The sequence below is a fragment of the Balearica regulorum genome, chromosome 1 (assembly GCF_011004875.1).
Source record: "Balearica regulorum gibbericeps isolate bBalReg1 chromosome 1, bBalReg1.pri, whole genome shotgun sequence".
NCBI classification, from domain to species: Eukaryota; Metazoa; Chordata; class Aves; order Gruiformes; family Gruidae; genus Balearica; species Balearica regulorum.
This window is the reverse complement of record NC_046184.1, coordinates 147,345,014-147,365,393: the sequence shown is the minus strand read 5'-3', so window position 1 is coordinate 147,365,393 and position 20,380 is coordinate 147,345,014. Positions and strand designations below refer to the sequence as shown.

At 41.9% G+C, this 20,380-nt stretch overlaps 1 protein-coding gene across 1 annotated transcript; it reads left to right on the top strand.

Annotated features, from left to right (window-relative positions):
• Positions 1-1,272: 1,272 nt before the first annotated feature.
• CHST10 (carbohydrate sulfotransferase 10) lies at positions 1,273-20,086 on the top strand. The gene is made up of 6 exons (XM_075738157.1): positions 1,273-1,734; positions 6,929-7,063; positions 9,863-9,960; positions 12,606-12,840; positions 15,473-15,578; positions 17,488-20,086. The coding sequence occupies exons 2-6, from the start codon at positions 6,952-6,954 to the stop codon at positions 18,023-18,025; spliced, it is 1,089 nt and encodes a 362-aa protein (XP_075594272.1). The 5' UTR covers positions 1,273-1,734; positions 6,929-6,951; the 3' UTR covers positions 18,026-20,086.
• The last annotated feature ends 294 nt before the right edge of the window (positions 20,087-20,380 follow it).

Genomic DNA, 20,380 nt, shown 5'->3' with positions numbered 1-20,380 from the left:
TAGTTTAATCTTGTTTGTATCAGTTTTGATTTGGACTCTAATAAATTTACAATATATTTTTTAGCTGTGAAAGCATTTTAAACTCTACTTCCATTGGATTATTTTCATTAATTGGTAACCGGACACACAGACAGAAACTTATACTAAAATTCTGTCTCTTCTGAATTTGTCCTGTCTGGAACTGTTGGCCCTGATCCTGCTTGCTTCCCTGTGTTCCTCACAGACTTTACCAGGGTTTAGGACATGACTTTACTAGGGTTCAAGTCTTCTGTGGCAAATTAACTTCAAGGGACTGGACGTTACGTAGGTAATTACTTTATTCATGCAATCCCATTAATTGGCAATTTTGTCTTATGTTCTCCACACAAGACCTCATAGGAAAATGAGGGTGAAGTGCCACATAGCATGAACTGCGAGTTTACCGCAGAGGGGGCCAACCCTGTTTAGTGAGGACATCAGACCATCCGGCCTCAGATTTGAGGATCATTCCCCAAAACCTAAAAATCCACTTAGATTTCTCAGTTGTGATTTCTTCCTTGTGTGAATTTTAGAACTTCCACTTCTCCCATCACTGAGCTCAAAATGATCCTGTTTGTGTGGGTCTTTCCAAGGACAGAACATAGTTGGGAAGAAGATGCAGAGATGGAAGAAGAGATGAAAGCTGGAAGCAAGGGCTTCTCATGCAGCATGCCTGTATGACTAGTTTGGACTGATCAAGACTGTAGGATGCTGTTTATTCTGGTTTTTCACCTGAAACATGGGATTTCCCTGTGCCCCCCACTCAATTTACTTGAAGGCGTTGCTCCAGTGTCACCCCTTCCTCCAGGCACTATCCAGAGGGCCTGGCTCCACCATCTGAGCTTCATTTTTGCAGTTTAGGAAACACCACCTCAGTGCTGTTAACACATCCCCACAGCTACACACTGTGATATGTCCCCAAAAGGAGTTGTTTAAATAACTGTTAAATATAGACCCACCACCAGCACCTGGTTTTGATGGGATTTGTGGCTATGGGAGTCCTGCAGGTGCACAAGAGTCGCACTTTCAGCCCTCTTTTTCTGTAACACGAGGATTAGGGACCTATTAAAGATATTTTTAACAGTAAAAGAAACGGACGTATACAAGTGTATATACTTGAGTCCAGGCGAGAAGCACCAGCCACCCTGCGAAAACTTGAAGCCACCGGGGGGCGGCGGGGGGCCGGGACCCGGGACTGGGGCCTGCAGCGGGGCTGGGCTGGGCGGTGAGGTGGGGGCTGAGGCCGACCAGAAGCAGCAGCATCCTCCTCTCCGGGGGTCGCGCCCGGCCCGCCGGCTGAGGCGAGGCGGGGCTGGGAGAGGCGGGGAGCGCAGCTCGCCCTCCATTCCTCCCTCCCTCCCGCCTTCGGGCGGCCGGGCGCGGCGCTGCGTCTCCTCGGAGCCGAGCAGAGCCGTCCCCGCGGAGGCCTTCACCTTCCTCTCCTTCCCCGCGGCGGGGTTAGGGGCGCGGCCGAGGCCGAGGCCTGCCCGCGGCGGGAGGAAATGGAGGCAGCAGCGGCGGCGGCAGGGCCGAGCGGCGGCAGCAGGGGCTGAGCGGGGGCGGGAGGAGCCGCCGTTGCCGCCGCAGCCGGGCGGGGGGGATGCAGCAGCAGCAGCCGGGGCCGCCTGGCCGCGCCGCCGAGTGAGGCGGCCCCCCGGCAGGAGCGGCGCCCCGCTGCGGGGGGCCGAAGCTGCGGGGAGCGGCGCCGGAGGGCCGGTAAGCCGGGGAGGGGGCGCTGCGAGGGAGGGCCGGTAACCCGGGGCGGGGCCGGGCCGGGCCGAGGCTGCGGGAGGAGGCCTGGCGGCCGGTAGCCCCGGGGAGAGACTCCTCCGGCCGGCCGGTCGGTCGGGGAAGCCAGCTGGCGCTGTGTGCGTCTGTTGTCTCTACCTGCCGGGGGTGAGGGGAAGCCCGCCCAGCTTTCTCCTCGGCAACGGGAAAAGTTTACGCCTGTTTAGCCCAGGTCCGTGCGCCCGGAGCCCGGCTTGTGGGCGGTGGGTGAGCTTTGCCTCGGCTCATCCCGCGCCGGTCAAACCACGGCCGCGTCCCATCTTCCTGGTGGCGACCCCTCTGTTTTTATGCCCCCGTTGGGCAGTGAATGAAGCCCCGATGCTGGGGAAAGAGCTGCCGTTCCCAGCAGTGAAGAGCATGGGGTGCCCTGTGGGGCTGGACCTGGTGCCTGTCCAAGCGGGCAGGGTGTGCTGGCAGGGGAGGCAGGGTCCCCTTCCCAGGCTGGGGGCCCTGGAGCTGGCACACGCTGGGCCTGTCCCGGGCTGAGGCGGGTTACGCGGCTGTTGCAGGGGCTGCTGCCCCCGTCGTTGGTTTCCTTCCTGCTGACAGGTGAACTGTGCCTGCTCGGGGGCTGCAGGAACCATGGGCCTGATAATGCTGTCGTGGTGGAGGGAAGCCTTAGGAGAGAACCAGCTTTCAGAAGTGCCTGTTATCCGTTACAGAATTTAGCAGCACCACGCAACTTACCAAAGGAGTGTGTGATAGATTTTAGTACTTTTTTTTTTTAAAAAGTGTAATAAATTGTCCAGATCTCATAAGATAACAAGGAGGGCTCGAGGAAAATGGATTAGGTATCCGAGCTAGCTGTTGTTTGGCCTTCATTACCAGTTCCATTTCAAATTACATCATTAGTCATGTGCTGATGGGCAGGCAATTGGTAGTTTGAGTCTACTGGCGTGCTGCTCTCATTCATGATGCGTGCAGGGACTGTCCTGCCAAGGAGCCCCTATCCAAGCAGCATAAACTGCAGAGCAGGGGCCATGCACTGAGCTTTAATGTTGCTTAAATCTTCTGCACTTCATCCCATCATTCCCATGAAGAGCAGCAGTCTTCTCCAAAGTACGAGTGGTTTTTCCAGGTAACGGGTTACTGGCAGGCCATGAGTCAAACCTGCCACACTTTGTGTCCTGATCTTTGGTTTGTGTTTGTGTGTGCGTGTTTGCAATCCTATTTTTGCTCAGGCAGAATTGGCATCTGGCTAATCTGAGGGTTATGTGACCGTTTGCCTTTGGGGTAAGTAGCCCAGTGAGGGAAGGACAGAGGAACAGATGTGTGTGTGTGCGTGTGTTGGGGGATCTTGTGCTTCTAAATAGCCGTAGAATTGCAATAAAAGGGAGAAGGAGCAACCTGAAAAATCCCTGTGTATTTCATTGTGAGAAAATGGACTAAAGCTTCAACAGCTTTCTTGTTTTTTCTACTTTTAAACAAAATATGTTTTAGGCAAGAAATAAAAGACACATTTAGAAGCTGAAGGAAACTATTAAAGAGAAAAAACAGAAGCTAGTACATGTATTCACTAAGAAATAAGTAACAGGAGAGGCAACAGAAATGCAGTAAGATTGGAGATTAAACAGGAAGGGCAACTACCCTATGCCAAAAGGATAAAAATATTAAGAAGCTAGAGAAAGGGAAACAATATAAACATGTTATTTTAAAAAATGTTACTGGTCATAGCATAATGGTTGAGTTATTTCTGTATATAATTTTGAACAATCCTGCTTCTTGAGATAGGTAATGACCTGCTAATATAGATGTAGTTACCTTGATGAATATGCTTGCAGATTTGCTGTGTGCATAAAAAAAGGAGTAGACAAAACTGCTTAATATTTTCCTCTCCGCTTTGACATATTGAAGGGTAATAGTGGTTGTTGTTAGGGATGTGACTGCAATTCTATCCCCTTTCTGGTCCCAGAGTCCAGAGGTGAATAGTGTACTGCTCGTAGGTGTCTGTGTCTGATGTTCTATCCCTAGAGCACAGCATCTGGCAGCAGGGTCCTGGTGCGTGCTTACTGCTTTTCAGGTCAGAGTACGTGGAAACTGCTTTCCCCAGGTCATTTAACACAACTTCTTAGAAATCCAATACAGAAATTACATAAGGGGATATAGATCAATAATCCTTACTGAATGGTGTGCATCCATCACCATTGTAAAAGCGGGCAGACTAGCAGGGATGCTACAAATGTTGGAGGCCATTTCTATCATTCTTTATGTAGAACAAATGTACTGGGTTAGACAGAAGGGTCTGGTCCAGACCATTTGTCATGTGTCTGAAAAGCCTGCAGCTGATGGTTAGAAAGAGGTTTTCCTTCTGCAGAAAGTTCTCTGTGAGCTTCTGTCAGTCTGCTGCCTTGAGGACAGGTTAAATTGTATTTTGAATGTTGAATGCTTCTCATGGTTTTAGCAGAGCTACCTGAAAAGTAAAAACATCATTGCTACGTTTTGTGTCCTGACATTTATTTTGGATTTTTCTCATTTGTGAGAGTTGGAAAATTTTCCAAATTATTGTGATGTCTGAAAGCAAAGATGATAAATTTCAGTGCTCTAAATGGGAGATGATGGATGTTGTGGCACACTGAAAAATGAGGACCTACGAGACCTGGTGGTTTTCAGCATGAATCTTAGGGCAAGTTTTGCACTAGTGCAATGGTCGGATGAGAATAACTTTTAAACTGCTTAGCTGGAAAGTGGTCCGTGCTCTAGAATTCACGCCTTATTATTTGCCCTTCCTGGCCAACAGTTTTGGATGTTGAAGAATAATGTGTCTTGGACAATGCATGCTCAGTTGGTAGCTAGGGAATTGCAGCAGAAAATGGGAGACAACAAACATAATCTTTATGGAGGTCACACCACCTATAATTGTCAAAAAGACAGTTGATGCATGTTTTTACCTAAATGCAAAGTGTTTGTAGGAGAAGTACTTCAAAATGAAATCATAAAAGAAGGAGGAAAAAAAAAGGACCTCTCTCAAGCCAAACTGAGAAATATTGCACTGAGAAAATAAAAATAGGCCCGAACACTGCCATCCTAGCTAAAAAATTTATGAATTCTGTTTTCTTAATTGGAGATATTCTGTTCTTTTCCTCCTTTTGCTCATTTCACATACATCCTTAGGGTCCCAAATCTGTTTTGAACTGCTTGTCTGCCTGCATAGGCTTTTGACATACCCTGAAGACATCTCACTTGTCAGCTACAGTGAGAATCCTTCCTGGAAACATCTGCATTGCTGGAAGGCAAAAGCTAGTTGGAAAAGCGATCAGCACCTGTAGCAGTAGTACTGATGTTGTAGGTGGACGTGCTGAAACCACGTTAAAAACAGGCTTCCTTCTGTTACTGAAGCTTTGTGGCAACAAAAAAGGTGGAATACTGGAATATGAGTGAAAAACTTGACACAAAGTTTGCTTACAAGTATTAACTAGCATGTTTTTAGCATCCTAGCTGGGAATGAGGTCATCTCTCTTATTCCCTGGAAATTCATTCAAGTGGCTGTGTAGAAAGTGTGATCACAAACTGTGCAGAAGTGACTCTCATTGAAGTTGTGTGTGGCTACTTTAGGACGGGGTTTGATCCTATTGCTAGTTATGTGGGTGTTTTTGGTTTTTTTGTTCTTCCCGAGGCTACAAGCACAAACCTCACAGGATTGTTGAGAGGATCTCATTGTATGAGATTTTTGTGTTATGTTCTCTTTGGTTAAGTGTTCTGAAGTTATATGTATCCTCAAAAGGAAATGCTCGCTTATGTTTGAACTTCAGGCCCTAGGATGTCTTATCTCCAGCAACAACTGAGACAATGGTGCTTTATTTTGCAAGATAAATATTCAAGCCTGAGGAGTCTCAGGCTTTGGTAGGTAAGCAGTGATGTTTGCTGTTAGGTTTTTGTTGTGGGGCTTTTTGGGGGGGTTGGGGTTTTTTTTTTTTTTAAGTTATGGAAGCTTAAATTTTGCAGTGGGGCTTTCACAGATACTCGGTGTCAGCCCTAGTGCTTCCCTGGGTGCATCGCCCATCAGAAGTTGGAAATTCAGTGAAAGATGTAGCTTAAAAATATACATTTCTCTTAATGGCTTGGGACTTAAATTGTTTTTGTAGGTGGTTTCTTTATATTGCATCTTAACTTTTAACCATAAAAATTAATTTATTAGGGTTACGGTTTCTAAAATCAAGCTAAGAAATGCTCAGAGCAATCCAGCAAATTTACAAGCTGTGCGAGGTAGGGCAGATACCATGTGTTTGTAATACTGTGCAGTATCCTCATCCTCACTCTGCTTGGATTCAGTCAGTACCTGTGGTTTCTTTGTGCATTAAATCGGTGGTCTTAATTGTTTGGGTAGCCCTTCCTGCAGTCCTGGGAAAGTCCTGTCTTTAAGGCTTACCTGAAGGGATGCAGCTACAGGTAGTAGGCACTGCTGCAAGCAAACCCTTTTTACTATTTATCTGGATAGTGCTTAGCACGATGGAAATTAAAAAAAATCTTCTAGAACCTATGACTGATACTTTGCTGGCAATAAAAGTGACAAGATAAGGAGATACATTAACCTGACAAAATATTTAAATATATATTAAGCTCAGTGTTCTGGCTCGGTAGCTTCCTGCCTGTAATTCATGTAGGCTGGGCAGGGAAGGAGTCCATGTTGCATGTCATGAGCTGACTTGGGATAACTAAGAATACTGTTACTGCTTGATCTGCTGACTAACTACCACCGAGAGGGGAGCTTTCTTCATTCTCCCTTCCTTTCCTACAATGAGCCATCTCACAAAGTTAAATCAAAAAATAAACCACGCTTCTAAAAAATGGGGGGGTTTGCTGGGCTGTCTCCCTGAGCAGTCAGACAGAGTGCTATTGCCAGCACAAGGAGGGGACTGGGAACGTGTACATGGAGGTGAAGAAGGAGTGAAACCTCCCTTCGGTAGCAGTCAGTTACATTGCCTCAGCCGTAATACCAGTTAAAAACCCAGCCAAAAGGACAGAAAGTACGAAGTGAAATCTACTGCTATGGGGTGTTTTGACACACATACATATTAGAATTTTGCCATTTATACATATTATATACATATAACATATTATGGAAAGTATTTTTCTAAACTGGAGCAAAAATAATTAATATGTCCATCTTTCCTCTTTCAAACAGGAAGCAACAACTTTATATGGCTCATGTCTGACAACATGCACCACCAGTGGCTGCTGCTTGCTGCATGCTTTTGGGTGATATTCATGTTCATGGTTGCTAGCAAGTTTATCACGTTGACTTTTAAAGACCCAGATGGTAAGTTCAACTTTAATGTTTGATATGAAACAGAAAATTGAATAATGCTTCATACAGATACTGTCTTTGTGCAAAGTAGTTCTCGGCATGTTACCACTTCTTCAGTAGGATTGAGAACAAAACTAAATTTCCAGAAGTGACAGCGCTGATGTTCAGTTTTTGCTTTTCTTGGTAGAAGTCTGCAAAACTAACATCTTTTTTTTGGTGGTTAAGAACAGAGGGGATTGTGTTTGGCAGTACTGTCTTGTGAGGTCTGCTTTTTCAAATCCACTCCATTTCAGTATCTTGATCTCCTAGGAGTAGGTTACATGCAAAACAACAGAGCACAATTACTTGTTTAAAGACAAAGGAGATTTATAAGGAATTAAAGAGTTCATTTCACATAATACAGTTTCTGTCCTCTTGTGACTGCTTGTCCTATGGCTGCAGTATTATGTAAAACTTGTGGAAAGTTTTATTTCATTTGCAGTGTACTTAGCCTAGCCACCTCTGCCCTGCTGCTTGCATTCAGTTTTATCCTCTGCTGTTTGACTGACAAACAGCTTATAGGCTTTTGCTTAGCTTAAGTAGCCCAGATGGTATTAAGCTGATGAGGAATTTAAGCCATTTGATGACACCACACAGCATGTTACTGTTTTCTGTCTGCTGAGGAGCTACTGTTACAAAGCCATCCTACAGAGAGTTTAGGGTGAAGGTGATATGACTTACAGTCCTAAGAGATCTGTATTTCTGCATCTTTCTCAGATATGCAGAAAATGCATAACTTTTGAAGTGCTGACATCACTAGCGGCCTTTGTTTCAATTACCTGATAGTGGATAAATATACTAGATGTACCTTTTTAAATAGCATACCTCTGTGTGGAGATTTATTCAGCAAGTCTTACAGATGAAAAGTGTAGGGTAATTTAGCTTTCCTTTGTCACTGCTCTTTTTGAGCCCGAGTACATCTGCAAATAAGCTGGTCTTACGTTGGGTAGTTAAATCTTCCAGTATTTCATTGTATACCAACTCTTGTTTCCCAGCTCAGGTATTCTTTGAGTAGTTCTTTCCATCATAATTTGTGAGGAGTATTAAAATGTATTTTTAAAAAAATGACTGTAGTACACCCTTTGCATTTACTTGCTTTTTATTATCTTGGCTTGGCAACTTTTCTCTTTTTTTTTTTTTTTTTTTGTCTATGCTGAATCTTCCTTCCCCTTTGAATAGTTTTCTGAGCAGAAGATTGTATAATTTCTTAAGCTCCAGTCCTGCAAAGGCTTGACTGTGGTTAAGTGTGTGTATGTGTTGGAGATACCAGTGTTTGTACTGGGACTAATGAAGGGAAGTAATTTGAATATACCAACAGAATTTTGGAGAAAGTCTGAACGGATGGCCAATCCTGGAGGAACTCTTCTAGACTTAAGGAAAATTTCTGACAAGCTGTATTTTATTATTTGGATGTGTCTACTTAGCAGCTAGAACAAAGCCAGCAGATGCTCAATGAATCAATGTTCTTTTGTTTAAGCCTTTTACTGATGTCTTGGGTGCATGAGCAATAGGAACTTCTTAATGAGAAGGAGTAAGTTTTCTGTCCATCATCTCTAGTAGCATCTGCAGGCATGCTTTTACCCAATGATAATGAAAGATACTTTAACTGCTCTTTCACTGAGTCAGATTACTTTGATTTTACAACAGGATATTGTGAAGTAAGTTTGTGCACAACAATATTTACTGTAACCAGTTGCTTGGATGCTTACATTGTTTTCAGTTTTAACTTGCTTTTCCATGTGTGCCTTTGTTAAAATCCAGTGTAGGCAGTGTAGAGTACTCCCTTAAGAAAAGGACAGAGGCAGTACGCACATTTTCTCAATCATAAAACAGTCACTGTAGATGCAGATGAAGACAGATTATTCATAGAAGAAACTATATAAAGGGAAAAGTAGTCCAATGTGGATGGAAATACATTTTCAGGGAGAAATCATGTTCTTTTTGCTTTGTTGTTAGGGAAAGCTGCTTCGAATTATTTTTGATCTTTCCACACTGTGTAAAGTAAAGCTACAACCTTGTGTTATTTTTCAGTTTTCCTGTAGCATACCAATTGCAAAAGATGCAAAGGGTTCTTCCCTACATACTTTAATTTGGTCTCAAACTATTAGCTGCCCTAAAAATCATTAAAAAAGAACAAGAGTATTAGTTGAGTTTGTTCCTTTGTTGTGGCAGTCTCTAAGGAAAGCCATCAGTCCTGTAGTAAAGGAAGAGGAGATCTTGTATTTATTGTTGGTTAGAGGTGTTTACTTGGAGCACCGAAGAAATAAAAGGTGGTCCCTAATGGCACTTTTCTTCTGGTAATGTCTAAGTGTTTACAACAGAAGAAACCTGTCTACTAATGTGAGGGGAGTGAGAGACCTGATAGATTAAGTTTTTTATTTGGACATGCTTTGGGAAGTTTATTGAAAAATAAAAATCTCATCTTGTCAAGTCCATATAGTTACACTCCATTGTCTACCAATTGTGATATTTGGATTTATGATTTCTATGTCTCTTTGCACAGTTTGTTTAAAAAAGACCAAAATAAACGATAATGGACGTGTTCTTTGATAAAACACAACTGAAGTAGCATCCAAAATTCCCATAGAGTACATCCTTTAAAATATTCATAATCTGTCTCATGTTTTGTCTAGTACCTCCCATTTGGAAACAAATCCTAATGTTTTGTAAGCTTAATACAGAAAGTGATGTTCAGTTGTGTTAGTTGTAAAGCAGAAATAGTTGCTGTCTCCCTCACCTTCTGTAATGCGCTTATCTCTCTTCCTTCTTTAGGCTATGGTGCCAAGCAAGAGCCATTGATACTGACAGCTGTGACAAAAGTGGAGGAGGTACATGTGCCAGAGGAAAAACATTGGCCTGAAGAATTCCAGGTGCATACTGTTGAGATAAGGGTTACATGTATTAAAAGAGTGGGAGAAAATAAGAGATTAAATAAGGGCTTCCTGTTGTTAAAAGGAATTGCTAGACAGGAATTATTTATTCAGACTGTTCTATTTAGATAGAGCCAACAGAATTCATTTTAGCTTCACAAAGCTAGTTTGTTACAGTAACCTGCTGTCTTGTTTCATCTGAATGATTCAACTTAATGTGTTTCCATTTCTAGGAGAAAATTGTTACAGTACTCTTTTATCAAGTCAGGACAGTCATTTTTGCTAGCCTTTTTAATATAATGGTCCAATTTTGGATTATTTGTATTCTGTCTTGCCGTAGCCATCAGGTTTGTGGTTCTTGAGGGCAAGCCTGTGTCTTGTCTATTCTCTTAGTTCTCTGCCCAATCTCTCTGATTCTTTTTATCAACCTCCATTTCTTTTTCATGTTTTGTGCTCTTTGTACTTCACAGCTCAGTGTTTTTCCAAAGTAGAACAGGAACACAGTAGTATTCAATATCAGTTGATCCTTTAGATTCATAGTTCTGTGCTTTCAGCAATAAAGCATTACAAATGTGGTACTTCCTAATTTACAAGGAAACTCTGAAAATCCCTTATGCTAATGTAAATATGAGACTATTTCCACAGAGTGCTAAGGCCAATTTTTTTTCTATTGGTTACGTAAGTCATCTTATGTTTAAAGTATTTTTTGATGCAGCATGGAAATAGGTTTCTGTATAAACATGACACTTTGTTTTTGTATGTAAAAAACCTGACATTTTAGCTATCCCCAAAATACTTGGGAGAAACACTTTGTTCAGTAGAAGGCTGGCACATCTGTGTAGTGAGTTTTAATATCTTCCTTTACTTGTATGGAAGGGAATAATAAGATTTCTGGATCTAAAACTATTCCCTCTTGACTTCTCGGCAGCATGAAATGCAGAACAATAATATTAATCCTGGTTGCAGGCAAAAGGAATTGTTTTGACAGATAAGCAATCTGTCAGGCTGCTCAGATTACATTCTGACCAGGAGATATTGGAGAAGAGGAACAAACAGAAAAAGCAGAATGAGATTTTTTTTTTCTTCTTATGGAGGATTAGGACAAAAAGTAAAATCATTCCTTTTTCATGTATAGCTTGGATACTCTACCTAAAATCATAGAACCACAGAATAGTTTGGGTTGGAAGGAACATTAGAAGATCATCTGCCATGGGCAGGGACATCTTTCACTAGACCAGGTTGCCCAAAGCCCCATCCAGCCTGGCCTTGAACACTTCCAGGGAGGGGGCATCCACAGCTTCTCTGGGCAACCTGTTCCAGTGCCTCACCACCCTCATCGTAAAAAAACTTCTTCCTTATATCTAATCTAAACCTACCTTCTTTCACTACAGACCCTCGTAAAAAGTCTTTCTCTGTCTTTCTTATAAACCCCCTTTAAGTACTGGAAGGCTGCTATAAAGTCTCCCTGGAGCCTTCTCTTCTCCAGGCTGAACAACCCCAACTCTCTCAGCCTGTCTTCATAGGAGAGGTGCTCCAGCCCTCTGATCAGCTTCGTGTCCCTCCTCTGGACTCGCTCCGACAAGCCCATGTCTTTCTTGTTCTGAGGACTCCAGAGCTGGATGCAGTACTCCAGGTAGGGTCTCACAAGAGTGGAGTAGAAGGGAGAGAATCACCTCCCTCAACCTGCTGGTCACGCTGCTTTTGATGCAGCCCGGGATGCAGATGGCTTTCTGGGCTGCCAGCATGCATTGCTGGAACATACCCACTTTTTCATTCATCAGTATCCCCAAGTCCTTCTCTGCAGGGCTGCTCTCAATCTGTACATCCCGTAGTCTGTATTGATATTGGGGATTGCCAAATGTGTAAATAAATTAGTGGAAAGGGGAAGATTTGTCAGTAGAAATTTAAAATTTCCCATCACCTGTTAATCAGACAACCTCATTTTTCCTCTCTCCACACTAATCGTGAGGCAGAGGTGGTCATGGTTCCTGTCTTAGTCTCGGAAAAATGAGACATAGCAAACAGTTCATTTTTGAGGAGAGGAATCCTGCATACTTCTCTGTTTTGCCACAGTAAGTGCTGATGCTCATTGTGTGAATTTTTGTCCACTTAATTCTGTTGCAGCTTGGATAAATGGAATGCCTACAGGTGCTAGAAAACAACACAAAATTTCTATCTTAAATTGTTCTTTCCCAGCCAGTCGTATCAGCATCCCTAAGCCCCATCTTCTCAGAGGTTAAAGCTTAATTTCTGTTGAAATTCCTGTCCCAAGCCCTCAGAAGCTTTCTTACTTGCTATTGAAGCTTTGTGGGAGTTGCAATATTTGGTCTAGGCATGTTGTATCCACACAGATAAGACCCTCTGCAGCAGACTTAAATTGTTTTATGGAAAAAGCTCTTACTATGTAAGACTATGTAATGACTTACTACTACTACGTAATGACTTAAGAGTTGAACCAATGTGTATAGCAGCAGCACAGGAAGGAAACCGTGTGCTACTCCTTTAGTTAATACATAACAATGTTTTAATTGTGAATCTGGGAGTCATTAGGATGCACAGTTTGGGGATTTTTATAGTTTAGAATTTGATCTGAAAACTAAATTCTTGCACTTTTTTTTTTTCTTTCCCCTCTCCATTTCATAAAGCCAACTGGAAAAGCTTTTTCTGGAAATCTGATCCATCAACCCCTGGTTCATATGGAAAGACTTGAGCTTCTCAGGAATGTCTGCAGAGACACTGCATTGAGAAATCTCTCTCACACTGCAGTTTCCAAATTCGTCTTGGACCGAATATTTGTGTGTGACAAGCACAAGATCCTGTTTTGTCAGACGCCAAAAGTGGGCAACACTCAGTGGAAAAAAGTCTTGATCGTTTTAAATGGTATCTACTCTGCTGTGGGTGTGTGGGTTTTTTTGAGGAGGAGGAAAGAACAGAATTGGTCCAACTGGGACAACACAAAAATGGATTCTTTCTGCTTTTCTGTGCACTCATACTTAATTCCAGCCTTTCATTCTTCACAGCTGCTTCTAGTCCTTTCAAAACATCACTTTTAAAGGAAATACACCTGTTCTTTCTGTGAAATATTGTTACTGCTTGACTCAAAAATGATTTGAGTCATGAAAGAGTGCTCATATACATGTAGTAGGTAGATTTGCTGTCTTTGAAAGGGTAGCACTAATTTATAGAAATTGAAACAAGCAAATGACAAGGTGTCACAATTCGCTAGGAAACAACAATATACAATTTCGGACTTGAGGCCACTGACTTTTATCTAGGGTTTTTTAGCCATGAAGAAAGCTACTTAAAACTTGGCCGCTGCTTTCATCTGTACTGCAGAAATCTTGTATATGTGCTATCAGTGAGCCACCATAGGCATTATGAAGACTCTGAGGTGCTTAAGGCAATAGTTTTGTCAACAAAGGTATGTTGTAAAAGAAGGAGTAAAGGGACTAGTGTGTTTGAATAATGATCTACAAGGTGAACACTGCCTGTTCATAGGTACCCTACCATCCTCTTCTAGTAGCCTGGTATGCCAATAAAAATAACTCATTTCCTCAGGGTTCTCTATTGTACCACTACCTGCACACTTAACTTAATCGTATTTAATGTAACCTACCTTTGTTTGACACGAGACCCTCTTGCCTGTCTGTGCATCAGGCCTGTGAATTTGCTACATAGAGTTCCTTCTGTGGTTTTGCAGGTGGCATAGTTCACCAAGATGTGGACAAAACCTCGACATTGTAAACCCAGCTTTTTTCAGAAGCACCATGCAAACAGCCAGCTCTGCACTTGTGTGTGTTCATGGGGTTTTCTACCTTGTGTGAGCTAGTTTGCACACCCAGAAGGAAACAGTCACAAATTAGCAAAGGAACTGTGTCCCTCAGCAAAAGTTTTGTAGCAAGGAGTATGTCTTTAAAAACTTTAGTACTAATTTCAACATTGATACATCGATGGGACCTGAAAATCCAGAAAAGATATGTGTGCACGTAGGTATGGGCATGTGTCTTAAATACCTATGAAAGCTACACTCCAAGAAAGTACTAAATATGAAACTATATGAGTGCATTAGAAGTACCTGCTCTTAGCAGAACTTAACAGAGGTAACATGCAAAGAATAGCTCAGGACAGGCAGGGATGTATTGGCTGCATTGACTGGACGATAACTCGTGTCTTACCAGCAGGGAACCTTTCACCATGAGCTTCCTAGTTCTGGCATGTTGGATAATGACAGAAAATTGTTGCTCTGTAAACACTGGTCTCTTTTGCCTTGAGCTGCCAGTGTACTAGTATCTGCTGATGAAGACTACCACTGCGGTTCATCTAACTTTCTCCTCTTTGGGTAGTTTCAGCAGGCAGGACTGATACTTGAGGGAGAATACTTTACATCCAAATACCTAAGTGGTATTTGGAGGTTCAAGATGGAGAAACACAGCTGTGGCACTGTGGGGGAGCTAACTCTGCTACTGCTTGTACTGAATCTCTGCTCTGGATGAATTCAAGGTTTCAGTTTCTGAGGCTGTCTAATCTGACATATGTTGTCCACGTGTAATTCACTAGAGTACCAAAAAGTCTAATTAGAAAACTGAAATTCATAAAATACAACCCCACCCCACCCCCCACCCCCCCCGAAAAAAAAGTAATTAGAAAATCTCATGAGAAGCTGAGTGGCGTGGATTATTCACTGCAGTTCTGGAACAGAGAAGGCCATAGAGGCTTTCACCTAAAGAGCTGGTTTTGTAGCACTCTGTTCTTGTTGCAGGCTGTTACTCTGAAATGATGCTGTTCTGTGAAGGCTTACTCCTAAAGTCCAAGGGGCCCACATGAGTTGTTTCTGAAGGTCATAAAAACTTCCAGGATCTTAAAATAAATGCATCGGAATTTAGTGACATTATTTTTCTTGTCAGCTTATGTGCTTGCAAAAATGAATATCTGGAGGCTTTCTATTGTTAATTTTAGTGCTTTTTAATCTGTGTAGTGTTGTACGATTGGAATTTTTGTTTCAGCACAGTACAGTCATTAAAATAACTTCATGGATCCTGACAGCAAAGTGGTTTTGTGTTGAAGCAGTTCCAAAAGCAGCCCACAGCATTTATTTTCTGTTGGTGGTAGAAACTCAGCCAAGAGCTGGTTCCTTCTTTGGAGTTAATCCTCAAAGTCTTCCTCCATTTGTGCGTGTGGGCAGAGGGAAAGAGAATGGGGACACTGAGGTGGGGAGTTACAGGCTTAGACATAACTGCTGATGAAATTTGCGTAATGTGCTTTTTTGAGAGTTTTGAGGCCATTTGGGCTTGGACCTTGATGTCACATACCCTAAAGAATTTTAACAGTTTTCAGATTCACAGTCAGAATTTCTCCTCATTTAACAGTTTTAAACATAGTAGCCGTAAATGCTAAAAATACAGAAAAGAGAAACATAAAACAAAAAGCTGTCAGCCAAAGGCACACATTTGCTTGTGCTCAGTTTTTTTTCCCCTTGAGAGATTCACTTGCTCTCTCTTCTTGATTTGTCTAGGAGCATTTTCTTCCATAGAGGAGATCCCAGAAAATATTGTACATGATCATGAGAAGAATGGCCTTCCACGTTTGTCCTCCTTCAGTGACTCTGAAATTAAAAAACGGTAAGAGGGGGCTTCCCGGGGGTGTAGGAGCAGTTTGGAGGCAGTGGCGGTGCAAGCAGTCGAGTACAGTTGAAGTCTACATCTGAAATTGAGGATAGCGAGGCTTCTGCTCCACCACTGGTATTACAGCAGTATCCTGTTACTTAGAGGTTGCTGTGCCTACCTCGCTACAGGCTTTCAAGGAGAACACCAGTGTAGTTGGTGATAGAGATAGGTGAGCCAAATGACCCCCTCTGGATATAGGATTTCTGTAGTTCTGTGCATACCTGGTTGTTACATAGTTGACCTTCAGAAGGGAGTTGGAATGTCCACCCTGATGCCTTGTGTAGTAAATCTTACCACTTGCACATAAGGTTGTCACTACAGGCAGATTTACTTACTGGGATTGAACTGGGTAAGTTTAAAATGTTAGTGCTCCTTACCCTGAGAATATTGTCCATTCAGCTGAATCACTCTATCTTCCTGTTTCGGTGCTTCTGGTTCTTCTCAGAGCAGAAAAAATGCTTCTCTACAGTAGGGCCTTCTAAATTACTTTGGCTAGATTTTTGACTGTGTCTGCTCTCATCTCTACTAGAGCCTATGCCATGTATAATCCCTGTAAGGGGTGGCAGCATGGAGAGAACAGGATGTAAGATGACAGTGGACACTTGTAAGCTTGTGCTTGCATGGTTTTTGTGTGTATTAAGCCGTTGTGAAGACTCAGCCCCTTATACATGTGGTGTCAGCTATGAGTAGAGTTCAGTCCAAGGTTTGTGGCATTCAGCGATACGAATGCATTTATCTCAGCTTGTGGAAATGGGGTCACTTGATTGTGTTGATACTGTGCAAGAGAAAATACTGTCACCGCGTTCTTGAGAACATGGATCTGTTTTCCCTCACTGTGAACAGCCCTGCGTAGAAATAAACGGCTCACCTGGGGGATGAGCCATAGCTAGGGTATTTGAAGTTGAATGCCATTATGATTTGGGTTGTTAAAGTCAACCCACCACAGGAGTTGTGCTGGAGATGCATACCATGGGTTTGGTTGGGAATTCTGAAAGAAATTATCAGAGAGTTTAGATGTAAAGAGAGAGATGGTGTGGATCTGATGATCTCGTTTGCTGACTTCTAGCCTTGCCTGGTTAGAAATAACTTCAGGAAAACCTGAAGACTGATCCAAGTGCCTGTTGAGGCTGGAAAGAGCCCGTCCACTTATTTCTGTGAGGATCGGGCTCTAAATCTCCTTTCTCAGCTATTTACTGAAATAAACTTTGTTTTCAATTTACTCCTCGTACAAATAGTCTCTGACTACAGAACATTACAGTTCAGTGGCATCACAACAAAATGTGAAATTCTGTTGAAAACTGTGGTCTCATGAAAATAATGTTCTCTGCCATTACTGAAAGCATGGCAAAACATCAAATAAAGTACCAGATTTATTTTTATTTTTTTTTACTTAAGCAGTGATTTTTCTAACTGCCTGCCAGTGAAAAATGCAGCCCTCTGTATGCATTTAGCTGCACCAAGCTGCTTTTTCCACACCTTTGTGTATTTTGCTTCTTGAGCTTAATCACATGACATTAAAAGTATCTTTGACTAGGAGCTTTCAGCATCTTTTCAGCATCTTTTGTCTCCTGTTTATATGGATTGAGATAAACTAAGCTTCTCCAGTTTGAATAAAATGTGAAAACTAGGATGAACTATTTCCACTTTTATTGTGTACAAAAAGTGTTAGTAAGAAGAGAGAAATTGTATTTCTAGTCCTATTGATTATGACTATAATAGACTATGCAAGTGGTGAAAGACTCATATTGCTGTGTCTGTGGTCAGTTTACGTCCATTTTGTAAGTCTTTGCTAAACGCACTTTAAACACTTTGCTAAGCACTTTCTGTACTTATTTATTTTCTTTTTTTTCCTTCTTCTGTTTAGACTGAGTTTATACTTCAAGTTTTTTATTGTTAGAGATCCATTTGAAAGACTTATTTCTGCATTTAAAGACAAGTTTGTGCACAATCCTCGGTTTGAACCTTGGTACCGGCATGAAATTGCTCCTGGCATTATTCGTAAATATAGAAAGAATCGCACAGAGACCAAAGGGCTGCAGTTCGAGGATTTTGTACGCTATCTGGGTGACCCTAACCACCGATGGCTGGATGTTCAGTTTGGTGACCACATCATTCATTGGGTAACATATGTGGAACTTTGCGCCCCCTGTGAAATCACCTATAGTGTGATCGGACACCATGAAACCCTGGAGGACGATGCTCCGTATATCTTGAAAGCAGCCGGCATAGACCATCTGGTATCATACCCCACGATTCCACCAGGCATAACAGTGTACAACAAAACAAAAGTAGAGCGGTATTTTTCAGGAATTAGCAAGAGAGACATAAGACGCCTCTACGCACGGTTTGAAGGCGATTTTAAACTTTTTGGTTATCGGGAGCCAGATTTCTTGCTTAACTGACACCTAGGATAAGCTCTGAAGAAATGTCTCATGGATTAATCTAAACCTCCGTGAATACCAGCTGCAACACTGACAGAGATGAGAATGACCATTTGTTTCCTAGCTTTTTGATGTTGCTCCATTTTTCAGTGAAATATTTGTCATATGAACAAGTAGGGGCTTGTAGTTGTTGTTTACTGACCATGTTTTCAATATGTGACATTGAAATCTGTTAGGAATGAAGTCTCTGTTATCTGAAATACAGAATTCCACTTCTCCCATTTCCCTCCAGGAAAAAACAAGGAGAATGAATGGGCTATGATCTTCCTCTCCCTCTCCTAGACAGCACGCCATTTTTTAAATGTTGTGAAGTATTTATAAAGATGGCAATTTCACTGCAGGTTAACTCTGACGTGGGTGAACTTCATGATTCATGCTCATGAGAAAGGCATGTCGTCTCCCATGAGCTTTGAAAATGAGAGGCCAGTACAGGACTAAAAATTGATTAAATGCTTGACAAGTAAAATCACCTAGGCTGCTATAACAACAGTAACGCTGATCTAATCCCGTTTTTGTTTGTCACAAAATGAACCTAATTAGACAGAAGCTATAGAGGTGTTAAAAATAGGACTGGTTCCAGAGTCCAGTTGTCTTTGTATTTTTGTCAAGTCTTTACTGTACTACTACTGGTCTATTGAGCCTCATAATTCTACTTTTGATTTTCAAAATATTATTTAACTCTTGGCTATGTAAGTTATCTGAGAACACCAGGTGCAAATGGAGCATAGAAGAAATATGAAACTGCTAGAGAAACTTTAAGGAAAATTAATTTAAAATGAAGTATTAATTGTATTTGCGGGAGCACATATAGAAGTCATAAGATGCTCTCTAAATATCACACATTTTAACTTGGTTTTTCTTCTAACAGTTAAGATTAATAAAGAAGCCAGAAAAGCGAGGTATCATATAAAAGAGCTGCTAGAGTTACTTGGATTAACTATCTGCCTTTTTCTTATATCCAGCCTTGCTCAATGTTCAGTACCTCAGAGAACAGGAAAATTTACCTCCCTCTGAAAATTCATCTCCCTACTACTAAAGGAGACAGGATGAATCCCTGACTTTTCCAGTGATTCACTGCCATGGTGTCCCGACTCAAAAATGCCCAACGTTTGTGTTACCAACGGGACGAGTTCGCAACTTGCCAGGAGTATGAATGCCACTTAAATTTGTGTACTTATATTATGCATTAAAAAAAGAAAACCAGAACTGAATGGATGCAGCCATCATATTTTCCTGTGCTTGCATTTTGTCTCATAAAGAGCAGTCTCTTGTTTGAGTTTACCAGCAATAAAAATCAGTGCGGTGCCACCTCATCCTGCAGGGAGAGAGACAGACCACATACCTGAAATACAGGAATTGCTCTGTCACAGTGAGCATGTGAACTGTATTTTTCAGATCGTAGTCCTAAGAGATTAATTTTCAGATCACCATAATGTTGCTGGCTAGAAATCCTAATGATGGCCAGTGCTATGGAATCTGCTCTTAAATCCACCCACAGTATGTTTTTGATAGCTTCCTGTATCAACACAAGGAAGCATCTTGCACTTGTGAAAAAGGAAAGCTGTGCCAAGCTGACATGTGCTGCTACCCACAAAAAGGAAGCCCTGTTGTAGCTGGAAGTGATTTCAGAGAGATCTCAACAGACTAATTGAAATAAGGGAGAATCATTAACTGGGCATCATTAGCAAGAGAATAGTCCAAGGTGGCAAAGCTGCAAGGTGGGATTTTTATTTTTTATTTTTTTTAAAGCAACAATTACAGTGCCCTAACTTGTTAGTTCTTAACCAATGATAAAAAGATGTTAACAGCTCCAGGTTTTTCTGTGGTTTTCTTAATATGGGAACTTAGCAAAATGTACTGTTAAATGCATTTTGGAGCTAATGAGCTGATTGATTACCTCTCTGCTGATTTAAAATGTAACAGTGAATAATGTATAGTGAATTCAGGCCTTAAAGTTTAATTCTAATAAAGATGAAGTAGATTTGTTTTCCTCTGAAAGCATAAGCTACTGATCACACAGAACACCACTGTATGTTTTTATTTTTCTTGGTAAATTACTTTATTGCCAGGTGGAAAGTGCTATATAAATATTAAGTAATGACATTTTTTTCTAATAGCTTTCTCTGCACTGAGTTTTCTCAGGCATGTGATAGCAAATGTGGGCAGAGCTATGGACTGACATAGCCAGAGGTGCATACTGCTCTCCCAGCTCCATGCTCCCACACTTTTCAGGCTGGGGCTGGAACATTCATTACCATTTCTTCAATTCAAACACAGAGTTTCTCTTTTCAATGATACCCTCCTGAGTTATATTTT

Coding starts and splice junctions, on each gene's coding strand:
- CHST10 (XM_075738157.1), top strand. CDS start 6,952: ATGTCTGACAACATGCACCACCAGTGGCTGCTGCTTGCTGCATGCTTT. Junction 7,064..9,862: donor GACTTTTAAAGACCCAGATG/GTAAGTTCAACT, acceptor TTCCTTCTTTAG/GCTATGGTGCCAAGCAAGAG. Junction 9,961..12,605: donor ATTGGCCTGAAGAATTCCAG/GTGCATACTGTT, acceptor CATTTCATAAAG/CCAACTGGAAAAGCTTTTTC.